The sequence below is a fragment of the Agelaius tricolor genome, unplaced genomic scaffold (assembly GCF_023055355.1).
Source record: "Agelaius tricolor isolate 1412-34295 unplaced genomic scaffold, bAgeTri1.0.p SCAF_3, whole genome shotgun sequence".
NCBI lineage: Eukaryota > Metazoa > Chordata > Aves > Passeriformes > Icteridae > Agelaius > Agelaius tricolor.
Genome location: NW_027269263.1, coordinates 16,264,111 through 16,281,173, shown reverse-complemented (window position 1 = coordinate 16,281,173; position 17,063 = coordinate 16,264,111). Strand labels below are relative to the sequence as shown.

At 38.8% G+C, this 17,063-nt stretch overlaps 2 protein-coding genes across 8 annotated transcripts in view; one reads left to right on the top strand and one right to left on the bottom strand.

The window, feature by feature from the left end:
• Positions 1-17,063, top strand: part of SLC41A2 (solute carrier family 41 member 2) — a 75,990-nt gene that overhangs the window by 40,555 nt on the left and 18,372 nt on the right. Inside the window, exon 11 of one of the 6 annotated variants that reach the window (XR_011678536.1) lies at positions 4,835-4,928. The exons of 2 other annotated variants lie outside the window; for them this stretch is intronic. Coding sequence is in view for 2 of the 4 variants with exons in the window: in XM_071422662.1 (XP_071278763.1) it covers positions 1,409-1,594 (186 nt within the window). In the remaining 2 variants the exon portion in view is untranslated. Of the gene's footprint in view, positions 1-1,408; positions 3,204-4,834; positions 16,002-17,063 lie in introns of those variants that run through there. 3 more of the 6 variants (XR_011678534.1, XM_071422663.1, XM_071422662.1) reach the window with 3 other exon arrangements.
• The window catches only part of CHST11 (carbohydrate sulfotransferase 11), a 162,833-nt gene continuing 154,618 nt past the window's right edge, over positions 8,849-17,063 (bottom strand). For both annotated transcript variants that reach the window (XM_071422665.1, XM_071422666.1), the window contains exon 3: positions 8,849-13,622. In XM_071422665.1, the coding sequence (XP_071278766.1) occupies positions 12,774-13,622 (849 nt within the window). In that variant the 3' untranslated portion in view covers positions 8,849-12,773. The remainder of the gene's footprint in view (positions 13,623-17,063) is intronic.

Genomic DNA, 17,063 nt, shown 5'->3' with positions numbered 1-17,063 from the left:
TTGGATTCCAGTCAGCGCACCTAGGACTTGCATAATTAGCTTAGACTACAGAGTTCCCTTTTCAAAAGATACATTTATATAAATAAGCCATGCATTTTCATTAAGCAAATACTTCTCCTTTCTCTCTTTTTTTCTTTTTTTTTTTAATTATAAATTCAGGCTTGTATTTTAACATGCAGTTTTGCAAAGCAAGGATTAATTGAGAAACTTTTTCAACACAATTATTTGTATGATATTCATTTTGCTGTACTTACAGTGGAGAAGTGTCTTTCAACTATATGATCAATATTTCAGTGAATGAGTGTATGCATTTATAAGCATGCTTTTGATGCTGATAATTGATTATTTAGTAAATAAAATATTGTTGTACTTTTTACTACTTTTGATACCTACATTATTTTAAATGTAGATAGTAGAGTTTTGAAAAATTAATTATGGTAGTACATGTCTTAAGTTTACCCTTCTTAAAGATCTGATTAACTAAAAATACCTAAAATATGGAATTTATTTCAACTTTAGCATCTTCTTAGAGGCTACAAGAAGAAATGAAACTCAGTTAGTGGCCCTTTCTCCATTCATCTTGTGCCATTCTGCGCCACATGATTCCACTGAACCAGAATCCCCTATCATACAGCTGTGCAACATTAAAAGGATTATTTTCTAAAATTGGGTTAATAATTATGCATATCTTTCATATGAAGATCAAGCCTCTCAAATGTTCAGACATTCACAGATGGGAATTAAATCTTTTACTTTGGGAAAAATTCAGCCTGGAGTGACAATTTCATAATATATATTGCAGGTGTGCCTTATTGCAGGAGGGCTGAAGGTGTTTTTTCAGCCATAAAAGTAGATTCTAGGCCATTTTTTTGCAGTTCACACAACCCAGGTGAAACTGTTGTTAATTTGACCTGTTATTCTTTATATCACATCTGATTTCAGTACTAAACCTGTCCAAACAGGAATTATGCCTGGGTTGAGTGTGTTCATGTGGGGCAACATGATTTGATTCTGAATTATCTCAAATCCCTACTTATTTTCTCTCTGTACAGAGTGATGTGTTGTAAGAGAAGTGCAGTTGTGTGTTTGGTGGAACTTTTTTGGTTTTTCCTGCCATTTTCAGAAGTCCTCAAGCATAGTCTGGGTGAAAAATGCTTTCAGTAGTTCTGTATGTTCCTTCCAGCAATGCCTGTGATTGAGAGAAATTGTCTAAGCGTCCTTCTCTCTGGCTTTAAAGTGTGGCACTTTAATTGTCTGGAATTAATTAATATTAATTATTTGTATTTTTCAAAAGCAATGGTATGCAACACTTTGGTCTAGTATGGAGACAATAATGATGGCTGTTGACTTCCTTTTGATGTAACTTACAGGATAATAATACAGATTTTGTTTGTTTGATGTTGTGTAGGTGTTTACTTTGTTGTGGATTGCTGACTGGATGGTGCACCACTTCTGGAAAAAAGGAAAAGACCCTGATAGTTTTTCTATCCCTTATCTTACTGCACTGGGAGATCTGCTTGGAACTGCCTTATTAGCTATAGGTTTTCATTTTCTGTGGCTCATAGGTGACAGAGATGGTGATGTTGGTGACTAATTATTCCAATGGATGCAATGACTTTTCCTGGAATATTGACAAGACTGCTCACTCCACTTGAGGGTCCTCAAAGTGTTTGTTCCTTTTGGTCTAAGTAAATCCAGTTGACACAGACATGAAACAGCCTTAATGATTATAGTTTGGTTTGCTTTTAAAAACTTGGATGGAACTACAGTACGTGAGAGCTTTTTTCTGAAACCAAGGTGGATTGGAGGTAGCTGAAGATATCTGAGTAGACACAATAAAGGGCAGATGAATCCTTCATCAAGTTTTAAATTGCCTAAAGAGTTGATGATATGTTCTTACCTTGCAATTTCAGTGCTGCAGCTCTCTGACCATTGTAGACTTGACACCAATAATGACTGTTATGGTCCACACATTTTGTCACAGGCTTTATTTTCTGTAGAAGAATATGACCATCAGTGTTTATAAAATTAGACACTTGAAAAGTGTCTGCAGGACTCAGCCCGTTTTCTTTGCGCTAAAATGAGCAACCTAATTATTTTCCTGTTGGGATTTATTAGAACAAAAATAGAAAAGGCAAATAATAATGTGGCACTGATCTGGTCACTATTAATGGGTGAATGGTTAAAACTCCTTGTGTTGAAAAGTGTATGTTCATGTAGCAACTGAAAAGATGTTTAACTAACTGATATTAATGGTGTTGTGATGGCCAGTATCCTGATTTTAATGAAGTATTTAGAGGTGTTGATTTAACTGTATATACTGATCCCTGCTTAAACTTGCAGTATAAAAGATGAAGTTTCTTTTATAGGCCCTTAGGCAGTTACGTAAACTTCTCAAATTCCAGACCTATGTCATCAATTTCTAAGTAGAAATCTCTGCTTTCAAGCCATGCAAATAATATGGTCAATAAGAAAATGTATGGCTTCTCAATGATTTCTCTTATTTGTAGACCTGAATATTTCAAATAATACATTGATCAGGAGGACTCTGGTTGCCATTTTGGGAAAAAAGGTACTAATTGCTCTATTTTAAAATCTACTGGGAGTTCCTCACAGCATAAATTTTAGAAGACTACTGCACACATCCAAAATGCATAATGAAATAAACAAATTGTATTTTAACTGTTGTGATTGAAAGTTTTAAATTTTGAGATTTAAATAAGACAACTGAATCCATATATCAGCATATAGTTTAATCTTGTAAACATTGGTCATCTGCTTTATGTATACAAATGCTTTTTAATTTGATGGACCTACTCAGATGAGTAGATTACGTGGATAAATGCTAATGTGACTTCTATATGTGTTGGTCATCTTCAACTCTTTGGAAGTTCAAAGTGTTTGCAATCTTAAAAATTAAACCAGCTGTTCAGTGCCTACACATGGCTTTAGATGCCTGAATTTTAGCTCCCTCATTTAAATCTTTTTATTTAAGCATTTTCTTGCTGTTATTATAATATAGTTGTTTGAATGAATCATATGTATTATGTCTTTTATTATGTGAGAGAAAGATGAAATCTTTCTATAACTTCAGGTTCTCTGACTTTTTTTAATTTGTATTAATGTTATTTAAAATAGCTTCTTGTATGTAGCATTTCAGGAAATATTATTAAAATGTTTAAAATGGAATAGAAGAAACTCAATTTTTTCCAACAATGGTTATTTATTTTTGATACAGCTGTAGATGCAAATTTTTGTATTTGTTAAAACTGCCATCTGAATCAACTCAACTGGCATTTCATGCACTTATTATAGTTATTGGACTTTAGGGTAATTTTTAAATGAATTGTAGGATTCTTAAAAATTAAAATTTCTTGAGATACATGTGATCTTGTCTGATCCAATGCATGAGGGAGTTGTAGTATGGCAGTATCCTTAGTGATTAGTATCCTAAATATTTCCCCAGTAAATAAGCAACTGTTGGTACAGTGTGACTGTTTAGATTACCAAAGAGGGGAAGAAATGTTACATGAGTAAAATTAAGTAAAATTTGAAAAAGGGAAGTGTATTGCCAGACTGAAATTATCTGGGCTTGAAAACAATAAGTGATGGGAAATTATAATGGAAAAATTTGTTAGTTGAAAAAGGGGACAGTCCGTTTCATGGTTGAGAGAGCAAAACCCATTTTGTGGGACAGAAAAAGGTGCAGACTTTCACAAAGCATTCATTATCAGAGGCAAGAGCAAACAGAAGGAAGTTATTTGGAGAAAAGAATCAAAAGGCACAGCCAAACGTGTTTCTCAGGAAGGGAAGAAAAATATAACTTGTGTTGAAAGGATTTAGGGAAGAGGTGTAAAAAGAGATACTTTAGGGAGGGGTGGAAGTGAGGGAGAAAAAAAAGAATGCTCTTACATATGATTAAAGAAGAACTTTGGTGAGGAAAGAAGTGCGACACTGATAAAACAGGGAAAACCTTGACATCCGGAAAACCAAGGAATAAATAATCTATGATGTCAAAGGGGTTTGATTCCTATATGAAAGGAGCATTTTAGGGACTTACATGCTTTAGAAAGTCTGCTACCTCGTGTTAAGAAGGCAAACAACTCTTACCACATTTCATGTATTCCAGCTGTGAGGATAATATGGGAGGTGGCACAAAAGAGTGCTTGGATACCAGAGAATTTTTTCAAGTACTCAAAAGCTGAACACCCTTAACCAATTTTAATTTTAGTCAAGTCAGTCTCTTCACAGCATTCCACCTACTTGATTTTTTAAAAAAGCCCAGTAATAGTGAATTACTTCACTTCATGTGTGGGTGAGAAATGTTAGCAGAAATTCTGTCAGAGACAAATTGTGTGCTTTTTGTACTGCTTAAAACATAGAATTGAAAGGGACATCCTGAGATGTTATTGTCTCTTTTTATCAAAACAGCCATATTTTATAATCTTGCAGATAAAATGATGACTCTTGGTTTTAAAATTCATTAAGTCCTTTCCTCCTCTCAGGCTGCCAGAAGATTCTTTCAAACCTTCCTTTCTAATCTGCCCAATTAGGGCTATGGCTGGTTCACATCTCTTTGCTTTTGAGTCAGCATGGAGCACTTCCTTTGATTCTTGCTTTTATTAGCTTGTTCACCTCTTTTAAGTTGTGGGTTGTCCTAAAGCTCCTCTTGGAACTTCTTGTTCCATTTTTATTCTGCTGATGAGCTAGACCAGCCAGAAGCTGCAGGTGGTTTGCCTTACAAGTTACTGTCTGTAACCTGGTGCTGAGTGACTCTTGGGGTGGTCTTGTTTGGCCTTTCTAATTGTCTGCTATTTTTTTTCCTCTACTTCAGAAATATCTCTAAGGGGAGTAGAACTACAGGCAGGTTATTTGAAGTGTGTGTTATTTTCCATTCTGAAGGACTCTGTGACCATCTCAATGGCTCTGTGAGTATGCATGAAAAGGGATAATCTTATTTGTAAAGTACAGCCAGGTGCAGCTTTAAAATGTGGAGTTAGTAGTGTTTCATACCATAGGTGTTTTCTTTTCTTGTGTAATGCTTTGAAAATAATCATTCTAGTGTGTTACTGAATGACTCCAGCTCCTTTTTAGAGTAATTATATAGCCAGGATTGTTCCTCTGCTTTATTATGCTGTTTGACATAGGGGAAGATTCTTCTTTTAACATATCTAGATCAATATTTTGATTTTTATAGCATTATATATAGTAGATCTTAATCTGTAATGTTTTAATTGGCAAAATTATATCCCACTCCCATGTTTAATATATTAATTTCACTGGGATTTTTAGGATGTTGATGAGAAACTGGTGAGCAGCAAATGAATTTCACTCCTTTTTACAATTTGCAAACAAAATTAGACTTTCCTCATACAAAGATTAGAACAGCATGAGGATTTTACAAATGTGGTACAGTTTGCAGAATCAGGATTCAAAATGAGACCTATCATCTTTTTAATGTATTTGCTATTTCACTTCAGTTGTGAGTGTCACAAAAAGCTCTCTTAAGTGCAAGAATAGCCTCAGAATACATGTCATGAAACAGTAGCATAAGTGCTCTGTGAAATGAAATGTTTGAAATTCCTTATTATTATTGTAATGGTAAAATTGCTATTGCAAATGAGAGTCTCTTCAGAGGTGCAGAAAATGGCAACAGAATATGATAATTGAATTATAATCTTCTTTGGAAAAAGTAAGGTAATGTTCACAAACAGTACTAAAAGGACTAGAAGTGCTGTGAAGTCTCTTAGTAGGATTTTTCTTTTCTTTCTGACTGGATTTGTTGTGATACCATACACTGTTTTGTGTTCTCTAATCCATTCCTAATCACTTCAGTCTGTTGTTTAGTAATCTTTCGGATTATCATTTACTCATATATATTTGAAGTTAAATAAACAGTGTTTTTTATATATAGGTCGGTAAAGAACTAGGAAAAAAAAGTGTGTTTTGTCATTTCCTAAAGGAAAGTCTTTCGGTTAAGTTTAATGAAAATTTGATCATCCTGCATGCTGTGCATGAATACTCTGGGGAATCCAATATTATCAAGACATGAATAATTCACAGTTAAAGCTAAGAACCAGTATGTTAACTAAATATACAAGATTGCCATATTCCGGGTGGGTACTCAAGAGCAGGAGTCATTCAGCATTGGCTGGGCTGGATGGGCTTTACCTTCTCTGCAGCTAAAAAAGTTGGTTTCAAGTCCTGCTAGTTATTTATTTAATATGCAGGCTAGTTCATCATATCCTCTGTTTATGCTTTTATTTCTCAGTCCAAACTATACTTGAAATATGCTTCTTCCTTACTTAGCATTCTTCAACTTGCTCTTTTGGGAGATTGTTTCCTCTTCAACAGTTGCTTCAAGTCTTAAAAGGTAGAGGAAGTGCTTTCCTTGAATAATTCTAAATCTGAATTTCCTTGAATAATTCTAATTCTAAATTCACTTTTTGCAAGTGAAATGGGGTGCAAGTGAAATCCTGAATTAATTATATGGTAGACACCTTCTGAACAGATCCTCAGGATTTAATAATGCTAAGTTCTCAGATTTACATTTGAAGTTACCTGGACACAGTGGTTGTCTCTCCACAGCGTGGCTGCTTGCTCTGATTTGACCTTTCTATCTAAATTAATTTACTTGAAGTTTAAAAAATAGTAAAAAATGCAGTGATTGATGTCATTCATAGAGCAATCACTTAAAAAAAAACAAACCCTCTATTTCAGACATAAAACTAAATCAGTTTTAGCTAGAATAGTTATTTGCTAAAGGAAGCCTGAATAAATTAAGCCTAAGAAAGGCTTAGATAAAGGTTAAACCCTGACTTTGCCCAAGCTTTTATGGAAAATTTGGGCTGCTGTGGGTTGCAGATTTTGACTTGATGTAGGGCTGCAAATACCTGCTGACAGCACAGAGATCTCGTTCTGCTAAAAAGGCATGAATTGCTACAGTAAAATTCTAGTTTTTAGAACAAGCCAAAGCCTAATGGGTAAACTGTTATCACCCAGCTGTATGTTACCCTGACAGCTTTATGTATTAGTGAAAAAAAGAGAAACCAAGGAATAAACTTTGATTTTTTTTTCTCTGACTGAGGAAAACAGCTTTGCTGGTTGCTTGTTTTTTAATTAAAAACTCTGATTGAAATGAGATTTTCAAACCCACATAATTTTACTACAAATGCTATGTCTCATTTTCCAAAATGATCTGTCCATTTGTTGCATAGTGCTAGGATGTGTGCTCCTAAAGGAATGTTAGCTCAGGTTGCTTTTACTCAAAAAATAGGGACAGTCAATGTCAAAATCAGTAATCTTATTAAAATATTGGCAAAATATATTTTAAATAATGTATAAAGGAATAATAATATTTTCTATATGTTTTCCTCCATGAATAAGTCACTACTCTAGGTCCTTAATGCCTCTGACTTAGCCAGCAGAAGGTTTTTATTGACAGTGAGTTGAATCTCAGAGTCTAGAGGCTCGAGCACATCAGTAGAGTGACATTTCAAGTAACAGGGGAAACAGGTGGCTTCTTGTCATGCCAATAGAGAAGATGAAGTTGATTTTACTCTTTTAACATAGATTTCTTTATAAAATTGATTAGCATGCAATCTGGGGAGGTGGCATTTGGATACTTCTTTCAGTGCACTGAGGAATAAACCAGACTAATATTTCAAAAATTTCAATCTTTGGTAAAGTTGTACGTGCAACTGGAAAAGCAAGATATTTTATTTTTGTGTGGCATCAGGAGTCTGGTACGTGATGATGTGTAACATAGCTAGTGAGAAAGGCATGGTGCTGCTGGTTGGCAAGCATATGCCCTGATTGCTGCTCTGCTGCTGGCTGCACGTGCTTGATTTATTTCTCTTTTCCTTCCCATTCTCCACATTTTAAATTCTTTCGTAATTATGATGGAATTGAATGATACGTGTTTTTATCCAAACAAAGTTTGGAAGTATTGGAGTTCATGCCTGCACAGGGAGCAGGTTATGACCACAGGAACAGTCTTTCTTCAAACTTTGCATCATCTCTACTGGACTTAATCTCTTATTTGGGCCAGAGGACACTTCAGTTGTGCAGGATCCTGTCACTTTGTCACACCCTGCAGTGCTCCCCATCCATCTCCCAGTGCCAGGGTGCTGCCCACAGCCCTGCTCCTGCCAGCTCTCCTGTCCTACAGCAGCCTTCTGAGGCCAGTACCACGGGGCAGCTGGTGGATATAAATAGGAAGGGATTTTGTAAATTTGCAGTTATTTAATGGAAAAATTGAGGCTTGCCAAAACGACAGATCCTCAAGTTTCCTTCACTAGTGCAAATCCAATTTTTTCAGTCTCTGTGGCAGTATGAGAGACTGGTCTTTTCTTTCCACTATCTTACAAGCAATGAAGGAAACCACACAAAAGCTGTGCACCCAAGGCTGTGCAGAGAGGCCATTTCTTACTCCATTACCCCCAGAATGGAAGTTTCTGGGTTTGTGTGCAAGTGATTTCAATTTTGTAAAGCCCGCAGCTCCCTCCCTCCATCCATGTTTGAGTTCTGCAGCTGTTGCTTCCCCTTTTCCTGGGCTCGGTTCCCTGGTTGCTCTGCCCACTGAACCCCACCAAGGGATTTCTCCTGCTCCACAGGAGTAGATAATTTTGAGTTTTCAGTGTGTCCTGCCTATAATATACAATAAGGCAGGTAAGAAAGCAAAGCTGTGTGGACAAAAATCCCACCCTGAAAAATCCACCCTGAAAGCATGAGCCATAAATAAAGCACACAGAGAGGAATTTTCTTTCTTCAATTTAATTGAAGTTACTTAGAAAAATAATCAGGCTTGAATGGCTTTTTTAAGGAAAGACTCATGAGCAGGTCACACTTGTGTTGGCAATGTATAATTTATCTTTTTTGCTTTATTAACAGTATATTTAAGTATAAGGAGATACTTCTCTACAACAAGCCTTCTACTGCATACAAATAGGTTAAAAAAAAATCCAACCCCACATTGATGTTAAATTATTCGTACACATTGTATTGTGCATGCATGTAAGAAAATAACACTCTCTGTAACAAGAGTAATAGTAAGGACAGTCCCTTTTTGTACCTGAAAAGTGCAGCAGACTACAGTGAAACCCTAAAAACATCTGGGGTCAACTTACTTCTAAAAGCACTTCTGCTTGTGGATTATTTATTTCACTCTTATACAGCGCATGGTTCAGGCAGTTTGCATGTTTCTGTCATAATGGACATGATTTATGAAGGGGCTGAAGAATGGACTGAGCCAGGTTTGGGGGAACATCCCACCACCCAACAGTCTCCACCATGTTCATATGGGCCAAATTCAGCCTGCACTCCAAGTTAAGGTGCTTGATGCCTTTGGGGGGAACGACCCCTCAGCTGTGGGTATCGTGCCAAGTACAGAGCCACCAGCACTGCTGGGCTCAGGGCTGGCCCTGCCAAATGACAGGGAGGCAACAGCTGCTCAGAGATGAGGATCACTGCTCCAGCAGCTTTGAGGTGGCTGGGGACAGAGGTGGGGAGCAGGAATTCCCCCACTGATGTTCTCTATGTGCTCATCACTACTAGACATAATTAATGCACGCCCTTCTACAACAGCAGCTTCCCAGGTGGCCCTTTCCAGCCCCATGGGCATGTCTGTGTTTCACATTTTGATGTGGCTCTGTGCTGCCCATTTGTCTCCCAGGACCAGCTGTGGCCACAGCAGAAATAGAGCTGGGAGAGAGGCAGAACTCAGGAGCAGAACAGCTCCTCTTCTCCTCCAGCTGGGAAAACCAGGGAAGAGTTAGAGGATAAAACCAACCCAGTTCTCTGGCTGCCCCCCCATGGCAGGTGGTGGCTGCAACCCTGAATGTCCTTCTGTGTAGCTGCAGTGGAAAGACAGATTTTTTGGCTCAGTCAAAACAGCATGCCAAATAGGCCAAAGAAATGGCTATTCCTTAGCATTTGCAATCCTGCTCTGAGCTGGTGAGGGCTTGCTGCTCACTACACAGGACATGATCATATCCAGCATGTCAGCTGTTCATTTTAAACACATCTACAACCCATTCACAGCACCTCAAAACAGATATAATGCTCTAAATAGCCAGGTTGTAGTAGTTTGGGATCAAGGTTTTTCAAAAGCAAGGGATTTCATGCACCCACTGAAGTCCACATAAAAGCATACTCAGTGCTGAGCATCCACCCATAGAGCTACCCTCTGTGGGGAGCCAGAATTTAGGTAATCCAACCCAAAGCTGTTGCTAAAAATCCTGGCTGGAGGAACGGTCAGCCCTCAGATCTCCTGAACACATTTTTCACTTAAAGCTTTTCTATCACAGCTACCATATAGAGGTTTGGTGTCTCCAAAGCTGTGAAACTACAGAGAATATTTCAGAATGCATAAAAATGTGGTGATGGTGCCAGAGAAAAGTACAAAAGGAAAGGGGGAAGCACACCCTGTTCTTTAAATATTTACTTTCTGAAGAAACTTTTGTCTTAAATGAAAAAAATCACATCACATTCTGCTGGATGGATTAAGAGCTGACTGAGAAGAAAATTGGACCAGAATATGAGCACTGTGGATGCAAGACCAAACTAACACACAAATAGCTTGTAGGAAGTATTGTGAGGAGGAAAAGGGCAACCTGCCTCAGACAGTTGTTTTCTTAACAAACATACAACCATTGAACTAGGAACATAAGAGGGCCAGGGCACTGTGAGAGGTACAGCTCCACACACTCTAAATGAGACTAAACTGCTTTAAAGTAAAACAACAACCAGTAATTAGCAATGGATCAGGAATTCAGAGGGGTGAGCCAGCCAGCCTGACCCTTGTCAGCCACTGGTCCAGTGCTCCAGGTTATAAATAGGGGGTGGGTTATGAAAACTGTGGCTGTTCCAGAATGGATAAGAGATTTATTTGTATGGTATGATAGAGAAAATAATGACCTGAATCCTGCCTAAGACCAAATCCAATTGCGAAAGGCCTTCAGTTGCTGTTTGTTATGTTAGTTTTTCAATGAGATTTATTCAGCAACTTATTTTTATCAAATAAAATGCAAACTATTTTCTTCTTTAATCACATCTGTGTCCTGGAAACTAATACAATTCAGTGGATATTACTGGCTACTGTACAGTTTGACATTTTTCACGATCTGGCTCTGATACTGTTGAAACAGCTCTGCCTTGAGCTGAGTTTATTTAAATCATCAGTCTTTTTTGAAAGGGTTTGTTTTGATCAAAAGATTGACATGCAGGCAAGTTAAACCCCCCATTTTTAACCATCTATCAACTTTAAAACAAATCTGATATTTTTACAAGTGTCAGTTTAGCCTCTGCCTCCTTTTGCCCATCAGCTGCCTGTGGATGCTGAGGTGGCTACAGAGCATTCCCTCACCTGCATCCAACTGAAGCAAACATCTGGAGAAGCCCGATTTTCTGCTCCCACTAGCTGGCTAACAGAACCACACTGAAATACCATTTTTCATTGTTTATCTGCTGTGTATAGATTACTATCTGCTTACCCAAAACAATCTGCCATCCCAAAAAGCAGTTAAACACAAAACAACTGCTGCTGAGACATTCCCCTTAAGAAAAAAGGTTATGGTCTTACATTAGAGATGACTTGGATGAATTTCTAACACATCAGAACTTAGAAAAATTCCTGTCAATGGCATTTAGGCATCAGCTAAAAAAGAAGGCTTCTTCTCCTCCCTAGGAAAAAGCCATGGATCCATCATGTAGGAAGATGAGACCTTTTTTATTGCCTTGCATGCTTAATCAACATGAAGATGACTTTTTGAATTTTCAAATTACATGCCCAGATTGTTTACAGCAACGTATCATTACCAGTTGGTTGCCCATCTTAGGATCAATTAAGGAGGCATGACTTGAAGAGGATGGATGTCCCCACAGCTCCATCCTGGATGTGAATTAAGTCAATGCCAATTGCTTTGGGCATTCAAAAAATCTCTTACAGCCACTTTCCAAGTGCTGATTCTTTTCTGATGGACCATCCCCAATTCATTTGGGCTGGGAGGCTTCAAATTAAGAGCCAGTGAGAGTGGTCATATTCTCCAAAAACTCATTAAGACTTATAAAAGGTTCATGGTTTCTCTTCCTAAGGAATACACCTAAGAACACCTAAGGAATGTTTCTTTCAGTCATGGGTATTAGATACCCATGAATCTACCCAAATCTGGGTTACTTTTCTTTTTCAGGCCTAGAAAGATAGATTTTGTACTAGTATGGAGTGCAACATTACTTTCTAAAGAACTTATTTTCACCAATCTTCTCAAAGCGTGTGGTTCCAGAACCCACGCTTCCATATTCCCATATTTACCTGCATCATTGCCTAATGGAAGAATATTATTACCCAGAGCAAGCTGGAAATTGAGGAAAGCCCAAAACCAGACTCCTTTGTTAACAGTCCACATGTTATCCTATCTCTGCTGCTGAAGTGAAACCTACCAAGAGACAATGTTTTAAATAAGTATAAATAACATTAATTAGAACTGGAGGAATGCAAGATCAATGAAATTCACCAGAACACAATTACCATTTGTTTAAACAGTGTAGCAGTATTATTCATTTCTACAGCTAGATCATCACAATCCCGTTACCCTGCAAAGAGAGCTGTCCTTTCTTACAGTTGATTTAAATAATTTTGACTGTGCTGCTTGCAGCATCATTCAAAAAAAGAAAATATTAATTTACAAAATAACCCATTCTCCATATTTATTATGACAAATAAAAATCTTAAATAAACCAGGCTTTTTCTCCCCTCTTTCCCCACAACCCATCCCTCATTCCAATTTCAGGTAGCTTGGCACTGAGTAATTAAACATTAAAAAATCAAGTTTGTAGACTTCATACAGCTGTGTTTGGTGCAAGGAGCTGATGTTCTGGAAGAACTCTGTGGTCATTTCATCAGTAGTTCTCGTAGACTTTGCATAGGTGGGGAATTTCAGGTAGTTGCCTACTCCCGCCAGCTGGAGAATGTAATTTGAATCCTCTTCGAGTGTTTCGTACTTTCCTATGAGGTCGTAGTGGATGTGGCAAGGGTGGCAGAGGGAGTACACAGTCTGCCAGTGCTCGTTGAAGGGCTCTTCTCTTTGGGTGTGTGGGTCGATGAGATATGCTACGAACTCTTCAAATTTCACATCATCACCTTTCCGCAGGGCCTCCTGGGTTGCGTTTTTCCTCTGGCGCCTCACGATTTTGGTGCCATATCGTTTGTGGAAGGAAGTGTTGTACTTCTGGGTGAACTTGTTCCTGTAGGCTGACACCAGTCTTTCAAAAGGCTCGCGAACAAAGAGGAACTTCATGTAGTTTTTCAAGCGGTGGTTGATCTCTGGGATGCTGTACTGGTTGAGAGTCTTCAGGTTTGAAGACACGTGGGCTTCATTGGCCGGGATTTCCATTGGATCGCTGTATTTCCCTCTTCCCGTCAGAACCATCATGACTCTCTTCCAGTTTGTGCAGGCCACTTTGGGAACATAGCAATAGATCATTTCATGATCCTCATCCACGACCAGGTGCTTGAGATCGTTGGGTGTCAGCACACGGCGCTTCCTGCTGGACACGCTGTTTGCTCGGCACGTGTCTGTCACTTGGTCTCGTCTGATCTGATGAAGAATTGCTGTGTTGGACAACTGCAAAGGAAGCACAGGCACCAGAAGTAAAGGGCTGGGAAACGCTCAATGCCCTTTTTGCTTATTATACAAATTCATAGAAAAGCAGATCTTTCCCAGCATGGAATAATTCATTATGTGGCTGGGTACAACTGACACTATTTTAGAAGACAAACTGTTTTTGTCTCAAAACTTCTTGATACACACTGATTAAATGCTGTTCACAGAGTATCCAGAGCTTTGCTTGGAAGAAAATATTAAGGAGCAAAAGTGCTTACACAGCATGGTGGCACATGTATTTACAGAACCCTTATCTTGAGATGTGGTCACTGCTTCTCTTAGGCCTGGAAAACAAATTTTGCCTCCACTCTGCAGTTAAACCCACAGCTACAGCAGTGTTGGACCTTTTGCTGCCAAGATGGGGTAGGAAGATACTGGAAAATTTGACAAAGTGAAAATACTGTGTGTTCTTGTTATTGGTGTCTTTTTGGTTAGAAAATTTAATAGTCATGGCTTGTTTCTTGACTATGACTATATGGCTTATACAGCTATGGCCAGAATAAATGAAGTCCATGGATATTCCTGCAACTTCCCAAGAGGAAGATTCATTCAGACCATGCCAGTGCAGGGCTTCTGTGTTTGGTTATTCAGAGGTGTCTCTGCATGGCACGGGGTTTTTCTGTGCAGCCCTATCCTCACTGCTATAAATACCTTATTACTTATTGAGAATAAACTGCATCAAAGCAACAGTGGAAAGATGTTAGTAATGTCATTTACATTTATTTAACACCATTTACCTGTGAATTTTGAAGAACCTTATGCTCAATAACTAATTTAGCCTCAAAGACAAGAATTAAGGCAAGTATTGACTTTCCTATTTGATAGGCAAGGAGGTCTGAGATTCCTTCTTGTATGCTGAATCTTTCAAAAGTATTTATCTTGTACCTTCTTGTTGAATTAACATGAATCACAGGACACTGAAAAGAAGTATTTGAGGCAGTGCAGACTCTATGCACCTGCTATATGTGTTCCTTTGGTTATAGGGGTCTTTCTCCCTGCCAGTATACCAGAAAAAATAGTACATACCAGGCAAAACCTTGGGAAATGGTTTTGCACCGCTTGGGAGTTCTGAACCTCCAGTTCCTGCAGTCACGGGTCAAATCTCTGCTTTCAATTGCAGTACTTAGACATGATTCCTATTTTAAAAACCCACCAAAACTCAAAGAACAGAATCCAAATGAACTTAGAGTCAAAACTCAAATGAAAATCCAAAATGGGACCAAGCCAGTTGTAGGATTTCTGAGCTTTGCAGAGAAAAGAAATAGAAATTGCTTTGTTACAGACTAGTAGTGCTAAGAGCCCAAGTTTCACCCACCCGAAGGGCAGCAAAAGCTTTTGCAGCACGTGAGCAACAGAGACTCTCCCTCTGCCTGGGCTGTGGTGGGTTGCAGAGAAATGTCTCCATAGTATGAGAAACACCAAGGGGCTGATGTAGCTCAACTCAGGGCAGGAGGACTTTTTCTTCAAGAGAGTGTATATGTGCCAAGCCTGGGACCTCTGTATTTTGCACAGTGCCACCTACCACTTCTCCTCTGAATTCCATGATACTTTCCTCATATCTTTTGCTCCTCTGTTCAGTAAAATGATGGCTAGTGGTTAAAATGTGCACTAGCCCAGTGCAGTTCTTTTAGACAGCTTGGCTTGTCTTTTATGTGTGTGTGGTATCCCCCTGGATATTTCCCAAGTGCACTTCAAGGGCAGTTTTATGTCACAGTCCAAGTGATGAGAAGCCAGATGTGAAATGTGCTTCGTGCTTCCTAGGAAAACGGACTGGCAGGGAGTTTCCAAATTAGATGTTAGAAAGCAGTTCTGAAGGACCACACAGATTTTTCAAGAAAATTAGTTTTTCTGTTAAAAAAAAATCCCCTTTTCAATTTATGATGTCCTCAGAGAAAAACAGAAGAAATGGATCTCAACCAGCTCTATACTCATTAGTTACCAGTCAATAATTTTCAAAGCACTAAAGAAAACCCTATGCAAACACACAGACATACAAATTCCCTTTTGCAAATAAAAAGCTGAAATCTCTCCTCCTGCAGATTTTCATCAAAAATCATATAGCACAGGAATGCTGTTTGCTCCAGGTTGGAGAGGAGAGGAAAAGGGGAAAGGAAAGAAGGAAGTGTTGGAAGGAAGGAAAGGAAGGAAGGAAGGAAGGAAGGAAGGAAGGAAGGAAGGAAGGAAGGAAGGAAGGAAGGAAGGAAGGAAGGAAGGAAGGAAGGAAGGAAGGAAGGAAGGAAGGAAGGAAGGAAGGAAGGAAGGAAGGGAGGGAGGGAGGGAGGGAGGGAGGGAGGGAGGGAGGGAGGGAGGGAGGAAGGAAGGAAGGAAGGAAGGAAGGAAGGAAGGAAGGAAGGAAGGAAGGAAGGAAGGAAGGAAGGAAGGAAGGAAGGAAGGAAGGAAGGAAGGAAGGAAGGAAGGAAGGAAGGAAGGAAGGAAGGAAGGAAGGAAGGAAGGAAGGAAGGAAGGAAAATATTGCTACATTATGTTAATGCACTGTATCTGATTTTCTGGTGCTGTTCTTAGGATAAATACAGAATTAAGTGGATGAGATTCTATGGTCTGTATTAGATAGAAGGTCAGATTTGATAATCTAATGGTTGCTTCAGACCCTAATCTGCAGATGAATCTTTGTAGAGCTCTGCTTTGCTCCTGATTTGATTCCTCCATCAATAGGCTAAGCACTTCCCCATACATTAACATTAATGAGCTTTTCAGACATTTAGAGTAAGGGGAAAACTGCAGCCTTAGTATTTGCAATTACCAATGAGCTTGTACTACTTAAATTGATTTAGAAGATTACACTTGTGCATTTTCAAGTGTTACTTTCCTCTCATTCTTTTTAACATGGAAAAAAATATGAAGAAATGGGATAAAAGCCACATTTACTAAGTACACAGCAACACCCCAGGCTGAGCTGTGCATGTGCTCTGACCTGCCTGGGGGCACACAGAATGCATATTAAATAGCAGTAAAACAGTAAAAAAGATTGTCTAGTTCTCATCAATGACAGCGCCTTTTGGAATAGCTGATCGATGAAGGACCACATAGGAAATAGAAAGCTCGACTTCCTTTTTATTCTATCCTACTGACTTCAGTTTACTAAAACAAACAAACAAAAAAGATAAAAGGCCAATCTAGTGACTGTCTTAGAACAATGCCAAGTGTATCAAAGCCCATTTCTTCTGCAGCTGACTAACACACATGATGCACCCTAGAAATGCTGACCTACCTGCTTCCCCCAGAGACACACAGTCCTGCTGGCTCTCCTCGAGGTTTGATGGCAACAGCCCCCTTGCTGAAGGAGTGGCTGATAGGAAAGCCACATTGGTCCTGCTCTAGTGAAAGGCCAGGTAAGGCACCTGAGAGCCTTTAATGGAACCCTGAAAGAACCACCAAACTCTC